Source organism: Crocuta crocuta, unplaced genomic scaffold (genome assembly GCF_008692635.1).
Source record: "Crocuta crocuta isolate KB4526 unplaced genomic scaffold, BGI_CrCroc_1.0 scaffold25, whole genome shotgun sequence".
Taxonomy (NCBI): Eukaryota; Metazoa; Chordata; class Mammalia; order Carnivora; family Hyaenidae; genus Crocuta; species Crocuta crocuta.
Genome location: NW_027532015.1, coordinates 15762204 through 15783323, shown reverse-complemented (window position 1 = coordinate 15783323; position 21120 = coordinate 15762204). Strand labels below are relative to the sequence as shown.

The window sequence follows — 21120 nt, the reverse complement described above, 5'->3', positions numbered from 1 at the left end:
AAAGGCTGCTGTAATGCATCAGGTCAACTTAAAGTTTATTACATATCCAGAGATCAAGGGATCTGAAGCACATATGTTATTCTTCCAATACAACTGGAAGAACATTTGCTAGCAAAATTCCCTAACTCTGTGTCTCCCAGGGAGGCTTTAAGAAATGTAAAGGAGTATCTACCAAAGATTAGCATGCTTAGGGTAGGATCTGGCACAAGGAGTTTTACACAAGTGTCCCTTGTGATTCTGAGGCCTGGCAGTTTGAGAACCATTAATCTGGCATATATCAAATTGGCAATTTGTTGGGGTAGGAGAGCTAAGGACTAAATTTGATTTGAGTGTCTGAAGCTGACTTAGTGACTATAGCGTAGTAGCCAGTAAGCATGGACTGTGGTGATCTCCTCCCTTTCTTGCTTTCTTCCCTTCTTCTGGTTGGAATCTTGATTCTAACCAAGCCTACCCATCAAGGATTTTGATCTCCCTCCTGAAACAATATTAAACAGACACAGTGAGGCTGTGTCTCATAATTTAGTGAGGGAAAATGTATGTACATATAATTTGGCACTGAGGTAGCCAGGTGATAAATGTTATAAGAGACAGACAATATGCCATGAGATTATGGGGGAAGAAGGTTTCTCTGGCCAAGTGGAGGTTCTGGCCAGTCCGTCTGCAGACCCATCTAAATGAATGATTCCTTATTCCTCATCATTTCAGTATGTGTATGTATGCATATATATCCATATTAGTTTCAACAAAATTGTTCAGTGATGTTGCTTTTAACTTTGCTCTTTACATCTTTTTAAAAAAAATTATTGTTTATCTCAAATTCAAACATCCAGTGTTTTTTTAATGTTTTTATTTATTTCTGAGAGAGAGAGAGAGAGAGAGAGAGAGAGCAAGCGAGGGAGCAGGGGAGTGTCAGAGAGAGAGGGAGACACGGAATCTGAAACAGGCTCCAGGCTCTGAGCTGTCAACACAGAGCCCGATGCGGGGCTTGAACCCATGAACTGCAAGATCATGACCTGAGCAGAAGTTGGACGCCTAACTGATTGAGACACTCAGGCGCCCCTCTTTACATCTTTTTAGTAGGTTTATATCCATTATACCTGAGCACAAATCACACTTCGTTTTAACAATATTTATAATGTAAAATTTATTAGTTATAACAGATGAAGTCATTATATGTGGCATTTGCAGTAATTGCAAAAGTTGTGATAAACAATGTGACCCAGGGGAGCCTGAGTGGCTCAGTTGGTTGAGTGGCTCTTGGTTTTGGCTCAGGTCACCATCTCATGGTTTGTGAGATCAAGTCCAGTACTGGGCTCCATGCTCACAGCACGAAGCCTGTTTGGGATTCTCTCTCTGCACATGTGCACACTCTCTCAAAATAAATAAGTAAAAACTTAAAAAAAAAAAAAGATCCATACTACATGATTGTCCATATGGGGATATTCAATTTGAAATGTAATTTACGCTTATACCTGTCAGTGACTTTAAGGCCAGGACAATATATAGCCTCATGATCTTGGCCTAGGCACATTTCCTACAGTAGTCTTGGGAATGATACCACTTTACAGTCAGTCCCTGCAAGATGGCATCACTTGGGCAGAGAACATTTTCTTACAAAGGAGATGTCAACTTTTAGGAGGTCTATCAAGCATTCTATGTTCTTTGTGTAAAACACACATAAGTGTGTAATAAAGGTTGCTACTTCAACATACCCGGTAATGGGAAAGCATAAATAGGGGTTAAAAAAAAAAGACAAGACTCATTAAGCACAAAAAGGTTCTGTAAAAGAGTGATAAAAGCAAATCTGTTTGAGGGTATTGTAATGTATGCAGGGTTTGTGTGGATAAAAGAGACTTTTAAATAAAAAACATTTCCTTCCTTTGTATGCCAACTAAAGGAGAAATGTGTTAAAATTAGAGACCATTATGGCATTATTGGGACTGCTGTGTGATAACAAGAACATTAGCATATAGTTAATTTCTAAGGCAAAGGAAATAAATGGTAGTTAAAGGCTATCTAAATTTAAGTTAGATATTTTATATATACTTGTGTTGAGTGTCACCAGAGCTAGATACATCTTTATGTGAAGCTTGTCTATAAGTAGGATAGTATATAACTCCATATAGGGCTTATGCACATAGCTTGCCAGAAATGAAGAAAATGAAGGCAAAATTTATTAACAGGACCTTAATAAGATTTGTAATTTAAGGAAAAACACACATATGTATGTAACAATATTACCTATTTTTATATATACCTATATATAATAATATATATATTATTATATATATATATAAATTATAATAGAGCAGTATTTGTCACTGAAGGGGATGATTTTGTCCCTCGGGGGAAATCTGGCAATGTCTGGGTGACATTTTTGATTGTCACAATTGGAGGGGATTAGTGTTTTTAGCACCTAGTAGATTAATGGAGGCCAGGGATGCCGCTAAACATCTTACAACACAGAATATATTCCCTCAAACAAAGAAGAATCTAGCCCCAAACGCTGTGTGCCAAGGTTGAGAAACCCTGGGGTACTTAACAAAACACAAGAGAACAGCCGAGTTAGAGTATCAGAGGACTTGAGAAAAAAAGGACATGCTGGCTGTTGAGTCACAAGACAGGGTGACTGATAATAATCAATTCTGCCAGTATGTAAAGGACAATTTACAACCTGGAATGACTGGTGGGAAGTTCTCCCAACAACATCTTACACATTTTCTTAATTTTATTAAAATAAATTTTTATTTATTTATTTTGAGAGAGCATGAGGGGGGAGGGGCAGAGAGAGAGACAGAGAAAGAGGAGAGAGAGGGAATCCCAAGCAGGCTCTATGCTGTCAGTGCAGAGCATGACATGGGGATCAAACTCAAAAACTGTGAGATTATGACCTGAGCTGAAATCAAGAGTCTGATGCTTAACTGACTGAGCCACCCCGGCACCCCAGCAACTTACATATTTTAGATCTGTGATAGATTATTAGAGGGATGTTACTGATATTTAGGTTACCTTTTGAAAATATCATCATGAAAAGCAAAGGGAAACACCATATTATTCTATCAAACAATGCTTAATGTCACAGTAAGAGTAATGGGCCATGTGAAACATTGGTTTGATCGAGTACAACATCACTTACTTTATATTTTTTATGTATCTCATCATTCAAAGATTGAATGCTACATCTGCCTTCTCAGATTCATGAAGGAATGACCTACAAATTCTTACCAGTGGTTTATTGGAACAATTATGAAACCTTCATTGAATTTATATTATTCTCTAAACTGAGTTCTCAGTGGAAGATCTGCATAAGAAACTGAAAGGCGATAGAGGATGGGCTCAGAGACTCAAATCAGGTGAATCATCAGTGGGTCACTAAACTGGAAAACAATTTCGCCCTTATGTAATTCTGTGTAAATTTTAAGTAACGGGAGTTAGGAAGACATCGAGGATAAGACACATTCCCCACACTCAGTTTTGGGGTAGAAGCCACTGGCAGGAGGACCCTCTCACAGCCCCTGCGTTTTGGAACCACTGGCAATGAATGAGGTCCTGGACCCAGGCTAGGTCAGCTGAAAAGACAGGCTGTCGGTGGTGTCTCACTCTGCTGGGGGTAAGAGGGTCCTGGAAACACAGATGGGGACTGCCCCAAATAGCAAGCAACATAGCTGCTGAGGGGAAGAGACACAGCAGTGGCTGAGACACAAGTGTCAAATACGCTGGCTGAGGCAAAGGTGTAAAAAGGAGAATGAGTAGAGAAACTGGTCAGCAGACCTTTAAGAAGGTCAAGACCATATGGTTTCCTTTCAGGGTAAGAGAGATTCTGGAGGCTTTCAGAGTTTCTCCGTGTAGCACATTTAGGAACATTACTTTTGAAAGCAGAGTCTGTGGGCGTGAGGTGACTCACACTCGCTTTGCTGTCACATCATCAGGGTCCACTTACTTTCTTTGCAGAACATGTTCTCTCTCCAGGCTCATAGAAAATTTTCAAGTGTAAATAATGGTTTTGAAATTAATATTTTTCTGAAAATAGTTTTAGGTACTGAAACAAATTATAAAGAAAAATACACATCGGTATTGTCTGCATTGAGATTCTTCACAGGACACAGATAAATGGTTTTAAATTTACTTATAAGTTAAGATTTTGATTTCTTTCTCTTCAGATGAAGGAAGAAACCTTGAAACATTCCTGAAATTTTCAAACAAATCAAAACATAAATTAATTTTTATCTACTTAATATAACAAATTAGAGATAAATCAACTGTATTTTGTTTGATAAACAGAAAGTTTATCAAAGTTAACAGAAAGTTAGAAAAAGACATTAATTGATATTAGCGATAGGAAAGAGGCAATATTATGATTGTATTTTCAATGATTTAGCCTACATTAACTTTTGGATATCTGAAAAATCTGCTTCAACATACCAAAAATAACCACTGTCTATTATAAACATGTTGTTAGATTTAACATAATAAAATCGTATTATTTCTGTGGTTAAAAATAACTCAGATGCACTCCTGGTACAAGGACCAGTAAATGGAAATTTTCCTTTTCTGTATGAAGTGAGTTTTTGAAAATAGTGACATATAGCGCACTTAATCCAGGCTTAATGAATTGTCTGTTTTGGGGATGAAGAGGGTAAATGAACGTTAGGTATTCTGTAGATGAAGACAGACACATGCACACAGAAGGCAGTTAATTTACTGACTACTGTTTTTCTGAGAGGTTGACAGAATTATCAATATAAGGTTTCATGTGCGTTGTATGCTTGGCTGGAAGAGGTACTACCATGGAATTACCTGATGCTTTTGGACTGTTTTGCTTTGGACTAGACAAGAATGTTGTTCCTGAATAAAACTGGATTATGCACTTTGGTTTAGGGGTCACCACTTTTGAATAAGAAAAGCCTACACTCACTGATTCTAGATGCTCAGTCAAATACTGAAAAGAATTAAAACACTCTTCTCATGGGAGAAGCTGAGCTGTCATTGATATTTTTAGAATTATCTTGAAATAGCAAAACTAATAAATATTATTCTTTTAATGAGTTTTTAGAGAAAGACAAAAACATCAGAGTAATTTCTCTATACTCACAGAAATAATCTAACATTCCTATGCATAATTATTACTCTACACCTGGTATTTATACAAAAAACATACTTGGTTGTGTCAATGTTGAAACATTCATAAAGCAGAAGATACTTCTCTGCTTTGGGTTTCATTTTTAGGGGAAAAAGCATTTTCAGAAATTTTAAAAAAGGGGCATTTTTGGAAATAAAAAAAAGAAAATTGGGCATTTCAGTACCTTGATTAAGTATGATCCTAGTTTCACTGAAAAGAAGAACAGACATGAATAAAGATATGCATGCTCACATGAGTAGACAGCATTTTTTTTGTTTTTAAATTTTTTAATGTTTTTTATTTATTTTTGAGAGAGACAGACAGACAGAGAGTGGGAGCAGGGGAGAGTCAGAGAGAGGGAGACACAGAATCCGATGTCAGGCTCTAGGCTCTGAGCTGTCAGCACAGAGCCTGACACGGGGCTAGAACCCACAAACTGTGAGATCATGACCTGAGCTGAAGTCAGACGCTTAACCAAATGAGCCACCCAGGAGCCCCCTAGACAACATTTTCAACAGGATATGGAATAAACTGTTGGAATGAACACGAATATTAGCCAGACAGAGGGGTTTTATTTTTCACTTACACTGTTCTTCACTGGTTAACTTTTTAAAGCTATGAGCATATATTACTTTTATAGTAAAAACTTCAAGTTATTAAAAAATTTTTAAGACAGAAATTTTAACAACTTTTTTCCCCCAAATAAATGGATGGCATAGGTTAATGATTAGGCTAGTAAAAATAAACAGCCTAAGAAAAAAATAAGGTCTAAAATACAGACACAAATAAACCACGGTTGTCAGCACTATGTTTTTTTCCAAGCCTCTCAGTTTCTTCCCTCCCTGATAGCGCCAATATTCTTCCTTCTATTAGACACATTCTCACAGCACATCATGATAAAAATGTTCTGGAATGAGCCCAAGGAAAACATTGTCCTCCTCTCGCTCTCCTGTGGTATAGGTAACGGCTGATCTGTCCGGGGACTCTGGCCAATCACGGAGAGTCACCACCTCAAGTCCTGTGCCCACCTCCTGCTCTGGGAGAGCCAGCCAAATGCTGCCATCGCGCACGGACACTGCAGTGAACCAGGTGAAATGCTGGAAGGTACCCGGGGCTTTCAGCAACAGAACAGGTGTGTTCCATTTGGAAAGACTTACAGGATTCAGCAGCTGCCAAGCTATTAGAAGGTATAATTTTACTTCTTATTCCACAATTTGAACAGAGATAACTTGAAAAAGAAAGAAAACTATTGAGGAGGTTTCCTTTTTTCCTTAAAAAGTACAGAGAGTACAATTCTAAAAACTTCCACATGGAGATGGGTCCCCTGAAGCAAACATAAAACAGGAACGTAAAAACCAATGTGATAAAACGTGGCTAGCTGTGCAGGTAACAGCTGTCTGTGCTGCTGACTAGGTGGTGGGGACAGAGGGGCACCAGCCTGAGAGCATGAAGTCTGAGCTCCTAATTAGGAGTCATTCTGAACAAAACTCTTACAGCCTTTCTGGATCTTGGTTTCCTTATCTGTACAATGAAGGAAGCAACTAGAATCACCGTGGATGATCTCTGAGGTTCCTTCTATGTCACCAATTCTGTAATTCTATGAACTTAGGACCTTCCCCTCCCCAATTCTAAGCACTTATCAGAGGCTACTTCTCATGTTCTTTTTAGACATATCTTATATATGATGCTAAATATAAAACTTGCACATGAAATTAAATATCTGATAGAATCTGTGGCAGGATCTTGATAAAATCAAACCATATATATTCTGATAAAGGGACTCAACTGAAGAAAGGCAACTATGCCAGGTGCTAAGGAAGCCTGGTTACACATTTCTCAAGGGCTGGCCATCTGCATCATGACTCAGAGTGTACCCAAAGCATTTTGATTACCTGGGGCAACATTACTGTTTCTTCTTTTTACATAAGCATAGATCATTCCTGATACTTTCTCACAGAGGGAAAGTAAAACATTATCTAACTATACACCTGTTACATTTCTAGGAGGAAAAACATGTAGGACTCTATTCTAACACAAGGATTCAGACTGAGCAGATACAATCATGTTCTTCAACCAAAAAAAAATCTATGCATCTTAAACTCTAAAGGCCATCTGAGTTCCCTCTCAACCAGGAGGACTTTTCTATTCTCTTGTCCACATCGAGTCTTATCCTCTGCAACTTCCTTGCTTTACCTATTTTTATGTTTTTAAATGTTTCACTTTGCAAGTCTACAAGGTCCTTGAGGTCTATTAGAACTAGAATTTGGGCAGCAGTGGGATTAGCCTGAGGCAGACCTCAAGGGTCAAGATGGGTATCTGAAGAATTACTCTGCTGGGTTATAAATATAAAGGTATACGTGAAGCATGGAGATCAGTGTGTGAGAGGGAAAAGCACACAATATTTTTTGATGCAATGAGTTATTCTAAGTGGAGGAGTTGGGGCAGATGAAGTGAGAACTGAGGACTCTAAGAAGCAGGTAAGAGGTCTGTATCCATAGGAACACTGGTGCACCAAGGAGGAGGAAGGGGCAATACCAACTTCCCAGGCAGCCAGTCAGAGCAGAATTAGTTCAAGGCTACTGCGCACAGACGCACAGATGTGGGGGCCAAGTAACCCCAATTCAAAGGTCAGCAGAATGTGGAGTCAGGGATACCAGGAAGTCATTAGAAGTAAAGGTTATGTCTTTCCTAGCATCTCTCAGTTCTCGACACAGACTACGAATATTGTGAACTGTTACAATGACTCCTTGTGCAGATGTTATAAATGCTTTTGCTGCATTAAGTGTCTTTAGGTTGTAAATGTACATTAGTATCTCCCGAAATTCTTAACTCTGGTGCTCATTTACAAACAATGTATAATATTACACATGTAACATTTGCTCAAATACCTTACCAACCCTTTGAACTGTATCTCCTGTTGTCCCCATACTGTCAGAGACAACCATTGCCATATGTCCTTGCTGCATTTGAAACTGGCGCTTTACTTAGAAACTTTTTTTTTTTTCGGTTCTTTGTAGCGCAGGCTGTTTGTTCTTATATAACCCAACCATGAATCCCAGGGGCCTGGAGTTAACACTGCCGCCCTCTTAGCTCTCTATTGCTAATTTTAGGCTATTATGCTTTTTTGTTGTTGTTGTTGTTTTAAAGTAATTTCTACGCTCATTGTGGGACTTGAACTCACAAGAGTTGCATGCTTTATCAACTGAGGCAGCCATACGCTCCAAAGGCTTATACCTTCAAAACATTCCTCCTTGGATGCCTTGACACCTGGCTACCCTCCTCCCTATTTGTCTTTGTAGCTGTTGTCTTCAGACCTTGTGGTCACTCTAACACAATGATTCTCAATTTTGGCTGCACATCAAACTAATCGGGAAAGCTTCTGAAATCTACCCATGCTGAGATCCCACTACAGAGCAATTAAATCACATTGTCAGTGTGGGGACGGGGTATCAGCATTTATTATTTTTAATTTCTTAGGTGATTTCAATGTGAGGCCAAAGGTGAGACATCTGTTCTAACATAAGAATCAAAGACTTCAGCTCTTGGGTCACCAGTGTCCCTTTCATCCCAACTCTTGTAGCCATTCTAGAATTTTAAAATCCAAGAGAACAACCTATCCACCACTCTGGGTCCTAGTTCCTTGATCAACTCAACTTTTACAATGTGTCCTTTAATTCACTTCAGTTCTTAAACATGCTCTGTGAATTTATCATAACCTCAAGTTGCCTGACATCTGAAATATTAAATAAGCAAGAGTCTGTGGGTTTACAGGCTATAGTTTCAACTTTGTTTTTAAAGATTTAATTTTATTATTATATTTTTCTAATGTTTATTTATTTTTGAGAGAGAGAAAGAGAGAGGGAGGGAGAGAGAGAGAGAGAGCACAGAGGAGGAGCAGAGAGAGAGGGAGACACAGAATTCGAAGCAGGCTCCAGGCTCTGAGCTAGCTGTCAGCACCGAGCCTGATGCGGGGCTTGAACTCACGGACTGTGAGATCATGACCTGAGCTGAAGTTGGATGCTTAACTGGCTGAGCCACCCAGGTGTCCCTTAAAGATTTTATTTTTAAGTAATCTCTGTACCCAATGTGGGGCTCAAACTCACAAATTCAAGATCAAGAGTGGCATGCTCCACCGACTGAGCCAGCCAGGCACCCCTAGCTTGTTAATTCCTTTAGCATATGACACTCTGCCTCCACATGGGCATGCCTGGCTTACTACAACCTTGCTGAGAACCCTGCTTTCTAAGTGGGCCAGTCTTCTCCTGATTCCACATCCTTTTCAATCTGGCAGATCCCCCTGCCCCCCGCCGCCGCCATGGTGCGTGTATCTGTCACTCTGGTGACAATATCATAACAACAATATCAAGTCTCTTACCCTCTTGTGCTTTATCACCTTCACGACTGCCCTGGTTATGTATCAAACCAAATATGCCTCCCCCACTGCTATGACCCACATGCTGACACTACTGAAGAAAAAACTCAACTACACAGAATTATGCCACCTACATTTTCAGAGCATACGACCAGCAGCTCTCAGCACTACTCAGGGACCTCTCTTGATGTCCCAGGTGAGCTCCCGTGCCTACTCTCCTTTCAGGTATTCTAATGGTGACTATTCTTCCTAACTCCTTTCAGCCTCACTTTTGATGTGGACCTCTTTTCTGTTTTGGAGAACATAATGATAACCTTAATTTCTAGATTTCCACTTTATCAACTTATCTGTATCTTCACTCACATTTACCTGTCTCAGATGGGCACTGCTCCGAGTTCAGCCTTGCTGACACTTCTGGACAAATAATCCTTTGGTGGTGGGGGGAGGTGTCCTGTACATTCTGGATGTTTAGCAATACCTATGACCTCCACTCATTAGATGACAATAGGATCCCCCTCCATGCATATATTTGGAAAAATATTTCCAGACACTGCCAAATGTCTCCCAGGAGGCCAAATCACCCTACGTTGAGAACCACTGCTCTAAGCCAAGACTATCTAACAACATGTCTTTCTTTCTATTTTTTTTTCTTTTTAAAAAATGTTTTTATTTCTGCGAGAGAGAGAGAGAGACAGTGTGAACCGGGGAGGGACAGAGAGAGAGGGAGATACAGAATCTGAAACAGGCTCCAGGCTCTGAGCTAGCTGTCAGCGCAGAGCCCGACTCAGGGCTCAAACCCACGAACTGTGAGATCATGACCTAAGTCGAAGTCGGATGCTTAACCAACTGAGCCACTCAGGCGCCCCATCACCTGTCTTTCTGATAAAAACCTCCTGCTTCCTCCAAGATCTATGTGTGCTTTTTTTTTTTTTTTAATTTTTAATGTCTTTTATTTATTTTTGAGAGAGATACCGAGACAGCATGAGCAGGGGAGGGTCAGAGAGAGAGGGAGATACAGAATCTGAAACAGGCTCCAGGCTCTGAGCTAGCTGTCATCACAGAGCCTGATGTGGGGCGCGAACCCACGAACCATGAGATCGTGACCTGAGCCGAAGCCAGACGCTTAACCGACTGAGCCACCCAGGCACCCCTATGTGTGCTTTCTTTATCTCTCTGCGACCTAAACCTGTCCACTGGTTTTGTCTCCTTAGTATACAATTTTACATGTCACTCTGGTACTTAAGAAGTCATTCATGGAAGTATGTTGCCCTCCAGACAGCATGGGACCTTTTTTTTTTCTTCAAGTGAAGCTCTGGGAATGACCTCCATGAGTTCCCTTGCTGAGGCCCCATTCTACTCTTCAATCCTGGTCAAACTAGTTCTCAATCATAGACACTTCTGCACACCTGCCAGGGCTTCCTGGTTACCAGATGCTCAGACTGCCTGACTGACTGGCTGTCTCTGACATTAGTGACTACATTCTCCTTGAACCTTTCATTTCTCCTGGTTCCCAGGGCACTTCTTTTTTTCTGGTTCTTTCTTTCTACTTCGATTATTTTCTTAATGTCTCCTCTTCCTCAGATTCTCCCTTAAACACCAGTGTTCACTTGGGATTCTGTCCCCAGCCTTTTTCTCAAAACTCTACAACATTCCCCCCCCCCGCCCCCAGCCCCGGGCTTCATTACAAGCTTCAACTCTTCCGATAGAATACAATGAATATATTAACTCCTCCCTATGTGATTTGAAGCCCTACTTTCTCTCAAATTCCAATCCTGCATGTCTGACTCCCTAGGGAATTTTTCCACCTAGGAGCAGTACAGACACCACTAACAAATCAAGATCCTTAAACCTGAACTCATCATAGTCTCCTTTTTACCAATGCCAGTCTCTAGGCCCCCAAATCTTCCTTATTCTTTTATTATTTCCATGGCACCACACTCCACTCAGTTCTATAATAAGCTAGGGCCTTAGCACAATCCTAGATTCCAACTTCCCACATCATATTCAATCAATCATAAAATCCTATCAATTATACCTTATTCCCTCCCCCTTTTTCCCCACTAGTTCAGGCTTTTATATTTTATTTCAATGGTTCCTAATGAATTTCCCTGACCCTGGTCTTAGATACCTTTAATCCAACCACTGTGTTGCCACTAGAATGTACTTTGAACAGACAAATCTGTCCATGTCACTCCCTGGATTACCTCCTCTAGAGGATCCCCTTTGTCTGACAGGTTTACAACCTAAGCATCTTAGCAGAGCACAGTAGGCTCTCCGTGGCCTGGTTATTGCACTTCTCCTATCTTTCTCTCCATCAGACCCCTCAAACATAACCTCAAACATAACCATACCGTATCACAATGTTCTCAAGTTATTTCCTCTACTAGAATGGTTTTCCTCAGATCATCTACCTAGCATACACTTTTTCATCCTATAAGCCTCAGCTCAAGCATGATCCTGTCTGAGAACTCTTCTTGGACTCCCAGGGCACCTTCGGAGGGTTTCTTCCTGTGTGTTCCCAATGCACTGTGCACACAGCTTCCTTGCAGTCCCCACCACTGTCTGCTGAAACTGCCCTAGTCTGTTGGTGTCTCACCCTCCGGCCTGCAAGCTCCTGATGGGCATGTGCCTTGCCTACTCAGTCCTGTTACCATGAGCTAACAGAACACTCAGCGTGGAAATAAGCACTCAATAAATACAGCCTGAATGACTAAATGACACATGGACAGATACAAAAAACTCTGACAGATTGTCAAAAAACGCTAAGATGTGATATTGTACAAAAAAATATATGTCACTTTAGGGAGTCAAGAAGTAAAGTTTTAAGTTTAATAAGTAATATGCATAACGGCACATTGTTTATTTAACTTTTCTACAGAAGTACTGCTAACATCAAAAGAACAGCCTGATATCCCTGGGGGATCTGATGGCACAGGCTAAAAAACACGACCATTTCTCTGGTTAATGTATCCATTTTCTTTTTAGCTTGAAAACATTTTGAATTCCTAGCAAGTAAAAGAATGCTCCACCAAGAAAACAGAACATGTTTACTCTGTGGGCTCCAAGACCTCTAGTCTGACTGTGTACCCTCAGGTGAGGTGGGGGACAGGGCCAGCATCACATCAGCACAGAAACTGCATCACACTTAAAGTCACAGGTTCCACTTGAGGTCTTTGCCCCACTGTCTGGGCTGTGACCTGGGGTCTATTTTCATCCCTCTAAGCCTCCTCAGTTTCCTTATCTGAAAAACAGCTATAGTAATATTATGATAATAACGATAATATTTGCCTTATATATTTCATAATGTACATGCCAATATTAAAAGAAATAATAATGAAAGCAATGAAGCCTATGAGGGTGAAAAATAAAGTAGTGTTTTATCTAAAGAGCGAAAATTACAGTTCATTTGCACTCCATATTCTTGAAAACATTTACCTTTTGAAGCGCTGGAGGTTTTTCCAGTTTGGTGTTCTCCTTTGGGGTTAAAGGAGGGGATCGCTCCTTTATCTCTGGAGGCAGTTCTTGATACAGTGCTGGAATTGAACAAGGATTCATGTCACAAATTGAGGAGCACTCACTCAAGGGGAAAAACAGTGAGTGGGGGCAGATATGAAACTAAAGATATTGATATTCACTTCCTTGGTGTAGTAATAAGCTACCTGGCACTTGATATTATAGGCAATTAATAGCTGCACACAGTAGTTTTTAAAAGAACATAATTTATGATTGGAAAGTTTTGATCGGCAGGATTTCAGAAACAGACAAGGTGTCATTTTCACTTTTTATGTGGTCATGCAGATGCTTATCTCATTTTATCGCAATTCACATTCACCAGGAGCCTGCTATACGCAAGTTTATCCGCTAGGTACTGGTGGAGGAGATGGAAGATGATCAAAAGGCAGTATTTGCTCTCAAGGAGCCTACGATCTGGTCAGAGACAGATATGTTCACAACTGTAACATAAAACAGAATATGCCATTATTCAAAAGAGAGACGATAAAGACAAATTCTGATGTGGATGGCAAATTCTCAATGCAAGAAGTGGTAGGTATGGCAGATTCAGAAGAATAGGTAGGATTCTGCAGGCAGAGGTAAGGAGAAAGAATAATTTGGGAAGATGGTATGAAATAAATGAGCACGGGGCTAGGGCTATATATGATATTGAATCTGTTCACAGTGTTGAATCTCAGATTCTGATAGTCTAAGAATCTAATTTATAGAATCTATTTAATATACACACAGTGTTGACTGTATAAAGTTATGTGGGTATTTTAAAGGACTAAAAATAAAATGTTTCAGTTAAATGACAATCCTGGGCAACTCTGAATTGAGAGAAATTGGTAAAATACACCTGAATGAAATTCTAAAATGATAAGATATATTAATTGGCTTTGTGTATGGGTTGGTTTTATTATTAGGCTTCTTTATCTTTCATTAGAAAGGATGTTAGATGTCATTAAGTGAAGCTGTTCATGTTTTTCTTTCCAGTGGCTTAAGACACAAAAGGAGTACATTCTTTATAATAATGGGGTATTTCTATCGGGTTGTTCTCTTAGAGGACATGGCTTTCAACTGAAGGGTTGGTAGAGCCTGTCTACATATACACACTCCCTTAGAGCATTTACTTTTACATATTAGGCTTCAGATGAAGACAAAGGACAATTTCTCCTACTATTTTTAGAGTGGGATATGCCGCTGACAGTCTTTTTTTTTCTCTGTTAAAACTGAGCAGGTGAGTTTTTGTTAAACTCGGGTATAAAGTAGGATAAAAGGGAAAAGAAGATAACCCCTGATGAAGTGAGAATTCAGTCATTATATTCTTGGTTTTCTGAGAATATTTTTGTGTGTTCTGGACTTTAAAAGGCTTTGTCAAGAGGCAGTGACTGAGGCCAAAAGCAAATACCAATTACCCCGGGATACAATAAGGAAAGACGGCAGTCGAAGGATGGTCACTCCTTGGAACAAGGAATTAATTTCTGCATGCAGCCACAAACCACCACTGGAGTGTGCTTCAGAAGTCTCATTGTGGTTATTATGGAACAGAAATCAATTTTAATGGGTTTTTAACCCACTGTGGATCACATATCCATAGCCTCTCAAGATTCATAAGCCTAAGAGGTTATTTCTGCAAACTAACGAGATTCTAAAGTTAAAACATCTAATACCATCCTGCCTGGAAATAAATACATCAAGAGAAATAATAGTTTAAATATTTCTACTTATGTCCAGAAGAAACAATGGATTGTAGTAGCTCGTTAAAATTACAGACATAGTGCAGAGTGACTGTCATCATGCGGGCTCTCTTGACTTGAAAGTGGGAGTTACTCCTGCCAAACTGGGGCTATTGATCGAGAGGGAAAACCATCACTGGGAAGGGGAAGGAAGAACTGGGACAGCTGAGTCGATCTGGGAGTTATAAGTACTGAGCTTATGAAAAATGACTAGAAATTAACCTGGGTCTTAAAATTTCTTCCTTCCAAACTTTCTTAAGTTTTCTCCACTGTGCATCATCTTCTGAATAATAAAAACAGTTTTAAGAGCAATCAATCATTTATTGCTCAGAGAAGAAGAATTACAACAGTGGCACGGAGGAAATTAAGAATTTTGTTATGAGGGAGAGAAGTGGGTAATTTTTGAGACACTTTTGAGGGGAGGACTTTGCTGAAACCAGATTAACTGAGGGAAAGAGCTGCAGAGACCGGGAGCCCTGGACAGTGGGATGGGGGGCCCTGGGAAGTACCAGGGTGCAGACAGGGTAGTGAGAGGGGGCGAGAGAGAAGTAATTTCCTCTGTGCCTAACCCCACACCCAGTATTCATGGAAGAAACTATTTTTCCTCTTTTCCTTCATCTCTTTTGCTCTGAAAATTCAGAACTTACATTAGGAATCAATAGTACTTTTGTTCAGCCAGTTTGGGTTAAATGGGGTTTTGTAGACTGGCCTGAAAGTCAACTGTTATTTATAATAATTTCTTCTTTGCAGAAACAAAGGACTTAATAATGATTCCAAATAGTGTGTTCTCAAGGCTGCCTGTACTGCCTTGTAAACCAGAACTATACAATTTTAGTGTTTCTAGAAGGAAGCTTACAAGGGTCAGAGCTCAACTTCCTCATTTTATAGGAGGAAACTGAGGCATATCGGGGATTAGCTGTCGAGCAAGGATTAAAAGTCAGCTCTCCTGACCCCTGAGTATCGTGCCTTCGCACCACACTCCCCAGTGAGCGGCTGACAGGAAGCATTCTTCTGAAGAAGAGCTGCTCTACTTCTCTCCTTCCTTCAGTCTTTAAACTGCTGTACCTTCAGGCTCTGTGGATTAGCTCTATTTGCGCCTCTCCCAGGCCCGCCAGGACATCGACAGCTCTCACAAACTTCTATTTAGAATTTCTTCCCCAGCTCATTTCTTTTGCCTCTCACAAATGGGGATTTAGTTCACCTGAGAATGAAACAATCTGACGTGGTTCTGTTCTAGCAGGTACCAGCCAGGACTGAGGTACACAGAGTTAAAAAAGGACCAGGACCTGGGAACTAGAGTTGCTCACGGTGCCTGTCAATGGAGGAGTCCCTGCAGCGAGACGTAAGCGTGTGAAGCAGGTGGTGGGCACGCACGGCTGAAGAATGCTGGTAGCTAGAGAGGCAGGTCCCCTGGGCTACGTCCGTGAAGCAAATATTCCAATCTCAGAATGTAGCTGCTTTCTAGTGCATCAGTGCCCCCTTTTTTATTTTTATTTATTTTTATTTTTTTGCATCCTGAGGACGAAAAGCAGTACCCTTCGGTAAACATACCCAAAAGTTACAGAGAGAGAGAGTAAAGGGTAGCAGATGATAAAATCTTGGACTATCAGTTACACCATATTAGTAACCCAGGAAGAGAGAGCATAAAACTTACTTTCACTAGCCACATGATTAGCTGGGAAATAACCCTCCTGTCCCTTTCCTTTGCTGCCATACCACCAGTCCTCATTATCTTTGAAAAACACTCGGATAATGTCTCCGCGATGGATGCTTAGTTCATCTGATCGATTTGCTGTGTAGTCATAAAGAGCCACTACCTACGAGAGAGATAAGACCACCACAGCTTTATCACAACTGTACCACAGAGAAAACCCCCAACATTCACTTCCTCTTGCAGAAGAGCAGCTGAAACCAAAGCAGTACTTTGGTAAGTCTAAGGCGGTCTCAAGGTTTGCTAATGGGATCAGGGGTGGTGGGAACACATCAGGAGAAGCAAGATAAAAGACTGCGGGATTGAGAAATGGTTCAGAGCATTCAATACACTAAGATTAGCTTCAAAATAGCAGATGTTAATTTTTTTAAGTGAATTATTTGTGAAGCAAATAAAGAGAAGGCTCACACACCATTCACTCTCTTAGAATTGTTGCATACAAAGCCCATTCTCTGTGCTAAGCAGATGTATCTGAAAAAAAAATTCTTTGGAATGTCAACAATTTTACAAAAAGCAAAGCACCATGGAACAGCCCTGATTACATAACTTCATTGTGATCACTTGATCACTGTTAGTATCTCCCTTAGAGTTATATTTTCCCACAAACACATGCTTTTTGGTATTTTATATCAAACTAGATCTTTTGACCACTTTAAAAATACTCTTAATAAAGTTATTTTCACTAGACACAAATTTAAGAAGAAAAGCCTTTCCATAAGAATACTCTTCCCTATACTGTACAGTAGTCATTGTATTTGATTTTTTTTTCTTTTTAAAAAACCCAATCAGGGGTGCCTGGGTGGCTCAGTCGGTTAGGCGTCTGACTTTGGCTCAGGTCATGATCTCGCGGTTCATGGGTTCGAGCCCCACGTTGGGCTCTGTGCTGACAGCCAGCTCAGAGCCTGGAGACTGTTTCAGATTCTGTGTGTGTCTCTCTGTCTCTGACCCTCCCCTACTCATGTTGTCTCCCTCTATTTCAGAAATAAATAAAACATAAAAAAAAAAACCCAATCAAAATGAAATTTAACAAATCCCTTATAGCAGTTATAAGGAGGCAGACCTCAATCCACTTTATATGTCATACACTGTATAACACAGAACATAATACATATGCTAAAGAATATACTACTTCTTTTCCTACTTAAATGGGGTCTGAAAATTAACAGGTTATACAACTATATATGTAATGGAAAATTATCATTACAATTCTTTGTGCATTTAGACTGCGGACGGATTTGGATTCATTCACATAACAAGTGTTAACTGAAATCCTAATGTGCCTGCTACTAGGCTAGGGGCTAAATATACAGTAATAAATAGGACACCTTCTAGAAGGGTTACCTCATTTCGGCTCTGCAGGAGAATAAAGGATAATCAGGAATTAACCAGGTGAAGAGATAGAAAGCATGTCTGGGCAGACCGTATTGCTTGTACAAGTCCAAGGAGGAAAGAGAAACCCGAAATATTCAATATGGTGAGAGCCTGAATTAGTCGTAAGAGCCTAACTAGCCGGGTATGGGAAAGTGAGGCTGCAGGGGTAAGTAGGGGCTAGATCATACATGCTATAGGACCTCATACTCATAATAGAGGCCATGGGAAGAGAGAAGAGTTTTAACCAGAAGTTTCCGTATCAGTTCACAAAACTCTTTGTGGTACCTTTTAATTAGTTTGCAATATTTATTAACACATTAACCAGGAGATTTTAATGGATAAATGTGGAATTAGCTGTTGTCACTATATAGTATACAGGCAGTAAAAATAATTTAATTCAAATGGTACAAATACTAATACTATTGTACTGCTTAGCACAGTCTGTAACGCAGAATATGTTATACAGGATGTTGTTTCAAGTTTACAAATCTTCTATAACTTTTAGTGTACTGATGCCAAATTATTTATGTAAAAGTAGAATTTAAAAAATTGTTTTTAATGTTTATTTATTTTTGAGAGAGAGGGAGACAGAGTGCAAGGAGGGGAGGGTCAATGAGAGAGGGAGACACAGAATCTAAAGCACACTACAGGCTCCGAGCTAGCTGTCAGCACAGAGCCCCACACAGGGCTTGAGCTTGTGACCTGAGCCAAAGTCAGACGCTTAGCCGTCTGAGCCACTCAGGCATCCTGGAAAAGTGGGACTTTTAACTCTCCTTCCTTCTTTCTTCTCCAAACCTTTTTTCCTTTATTCTACCTGGCATTGTCACAGAAGAAGAAAGCTAATAAAAATGTTCTGAGTGCCTGCCACGGTCTAGGTACAATGATAACTGCTTACATATGTTCTTGGACAATCCTGTGATGGTATGAATTCTCACTCCAATTTTATAATTGAGGAATTTTATGTACAGAGAAGTTGTGTAACTTGCTTAAAGTAAACTACAGGAGTTACTTTTTGTTTTTCCAAAACTAAATACATTTATAAGATGTCTTCGTCTGGAATCAAACACACGAGGAAGCTGCAGAGAGAGGAAGGAAGGAAGGGACAGAGTTTCCAATCTCTCAGGAAAGATCAGACACAGTTCTGTGTGGCACTAGTTAAGTGGCTGGCTCTGCAGAGAGAATCAATGACCCTGGGTCACCTACAGGCCTGCTCTTTCACGATACCTGAACCCCAGTCCTGGAAAACCATGGGCATCTGTTCCTGGCTCCTCACCCTGGTTCTGGTACACTGACACAGCATGACCTGGATAAATCTTAGGGGATGAAGTTGTCATGTGCGTATTTATCAGGAGCCAGAGGCAGCTGCTGGGAAGAAGGGGAGGATCGATTCCGCTCAGGCAGAATCATGTATGAAGTCCCACATCAGGCTTGTGTCCTTAGGTGGATTACTGACAATCTGGAATCCATCAACCTGGAGTCAGAAAACCTTTCCTGAATTCTCCACTAGGGTCTCTGGTAAGAGTCTCTTCAGAGGCTCAGGGGTCCAAAAGACCTCTAGTATCCTACATTTCAATTTCCTGTTAAAAGTATCCACTGATTGATCCTCCTTACACTATAAAATATTGCACACTAATTTTTTAACATTTACTTACTTATTTTGAGAAGAGAAAGAGAGTGAGAGAAAGAGAAGGAAAGAGGGAGAATTCCAAGCAGGTTCTGGCTGTCAGTGGGGAGCCCAATGAGGGGCTTGACTGAATGACTGTCAGATCATGACCTGAGCTGCAATTAAGAGTCGGATGCCCAACTGACTGAGCCACCCAGGTGCCCTTAGAGCACACTAGTTTTACACAGCCCGCCAGTCTTTATAAATTATGTTCCACCCTTCTTGACCCTGTTGTGGACTGAGTTGTATGCCCCCCAAAGTCATAGGTTGGAGCCCTAACTACCATGTGACTGTATTTGGAGACAGGGCCTTATGGATTAAGGTTAAATGAGGTCACATGGGTGGGGCCCTAATCCAACAGAACTGGTGTCCTTATAAAAAAAAGGAAAAAACAGCAGGAGCACATGTGCACAGAGAAAAAGGACACATGAGGACCCAGTGAGAAGGCAGCTGTCTGCAAGCCAAGGAGGGAGGACTCAGAAGAAACCAACCCAGCTGGCTACTTGATTTTGGACTTTCAGTTTCTAGAACTGTGAGCAAATACATTTTTGTTTAAGCCCTTAGTTTACTGGTACTTTATTACAGCAGTCCCGGCAGATTATCAGAGTTCTACAACCTGATGGTGTCAGATGAATCACTCACTACCACCTGTCATGGCACCGCACAGGGACAGTCCCTTAATTCTATCCACTGTAGAGCCTTGCCAGCTCACAGGACGGTGCTCCAACACTATTATTCTATCTCCTGGTGTAGAAACAACTGCCTTGTCGCCAAACCCCATCACCCACATCATTAGGGAGGCTACATCTCCCAAAGCAAAGAACAGTCTTTGGAGCATGTCATTATCATACCATTATTGACATTTAAGTGAAAAACTGCTATACAGTGAGGAATTTGTGTGATTCACATGCCGACAGTCCATATCCTGGCAGTGGGGTTATGACCATTCCTTCATCATACAGAAGGTACATGACTAAAGCCACATGGTTTATATTCTCCTATATAATCTATATAATCTGCTTATATTGCAGTGTGTGTTTTTATCCAATATGTCATCTTCTCATCTGAGAATCACTTACTCTCTTCTGAGCATCTTAGTATACAGAATAAACTTCTCTGCTTGTTTTAATTTGCAGTGGGTTCTGCATAAATCATCTCCCTCATCTCCAATTACATTTTGTTATTGTCTCACTGTTTTAGGGTCATGTAAAGCTCCATAAAAAAGTTGAGAGACACAATCCCATCATGAAGTTTCTCTTAAATTAATACTGTGTCTATTTTTCTCTTTATTTTTGGTAGGTCCTGTCATTAGGAAATTGTCTTGACCATTCTTATGATGAATATCTTCTATAACGCACTGTTGCTTGGACATAGTGCGCTAGTATGTAGGAACGACAGAACATCCTCAGCAATATCTTTGAGCTGGCAGAGCAGTTACACAATATTTCTGCAAAAGAAGTTAAAAAAATATTTGTTTATATGCCCATGTTGGTAATGACAGTCTGGGAAATGAGATTTTTTCAAAAAAGTTTATTTATAAAATCCACTTGATCAAATTTTGTCCATAATTCACATACTTGAAACAGAGTTCCTTCTTCTCAAATTTGCCAAACTACTTGGGTGCAGTCATGATGGAAGTGCCAGGGTAAGCTT

General features: G+C 40.3%; 1 protein-coding gene across 5 annotated transcripts in view; it reads right to left on the bottom strand.

Annotated features, from left to right (window-relative positions):
• AHI1 (Abelson helper integration site 1) overlaps window positions 1-21120 on the bottom strand; it is a 209248-nt gene that overhangs the window by 34933 nt on the left and 153195 nt on the right. For 3 of the 5 annotated variants that reach the window (XM_077776050.1, XM_077776052.1, XM_077776051.1), the window contains exons 22-23: window positions 16377-16539; window positions 12927-13024 (exon numbers count right to left, since the gene is read on the bottom strand). In XM_077776050.1, coding sequence (XP_077632176.1) covers window positions 12927-13024; window positions 16377-16539 — 261 coding nt within the window. Of the gene's footprint in view, window positions 1-12926; window positions 13025-16376; window positions 16540-21120 lie in introns of those variants that run through there. The other 2 variants (XM_077776053.1, XM_077776055.1) reach the window with 2 other exon arrangements.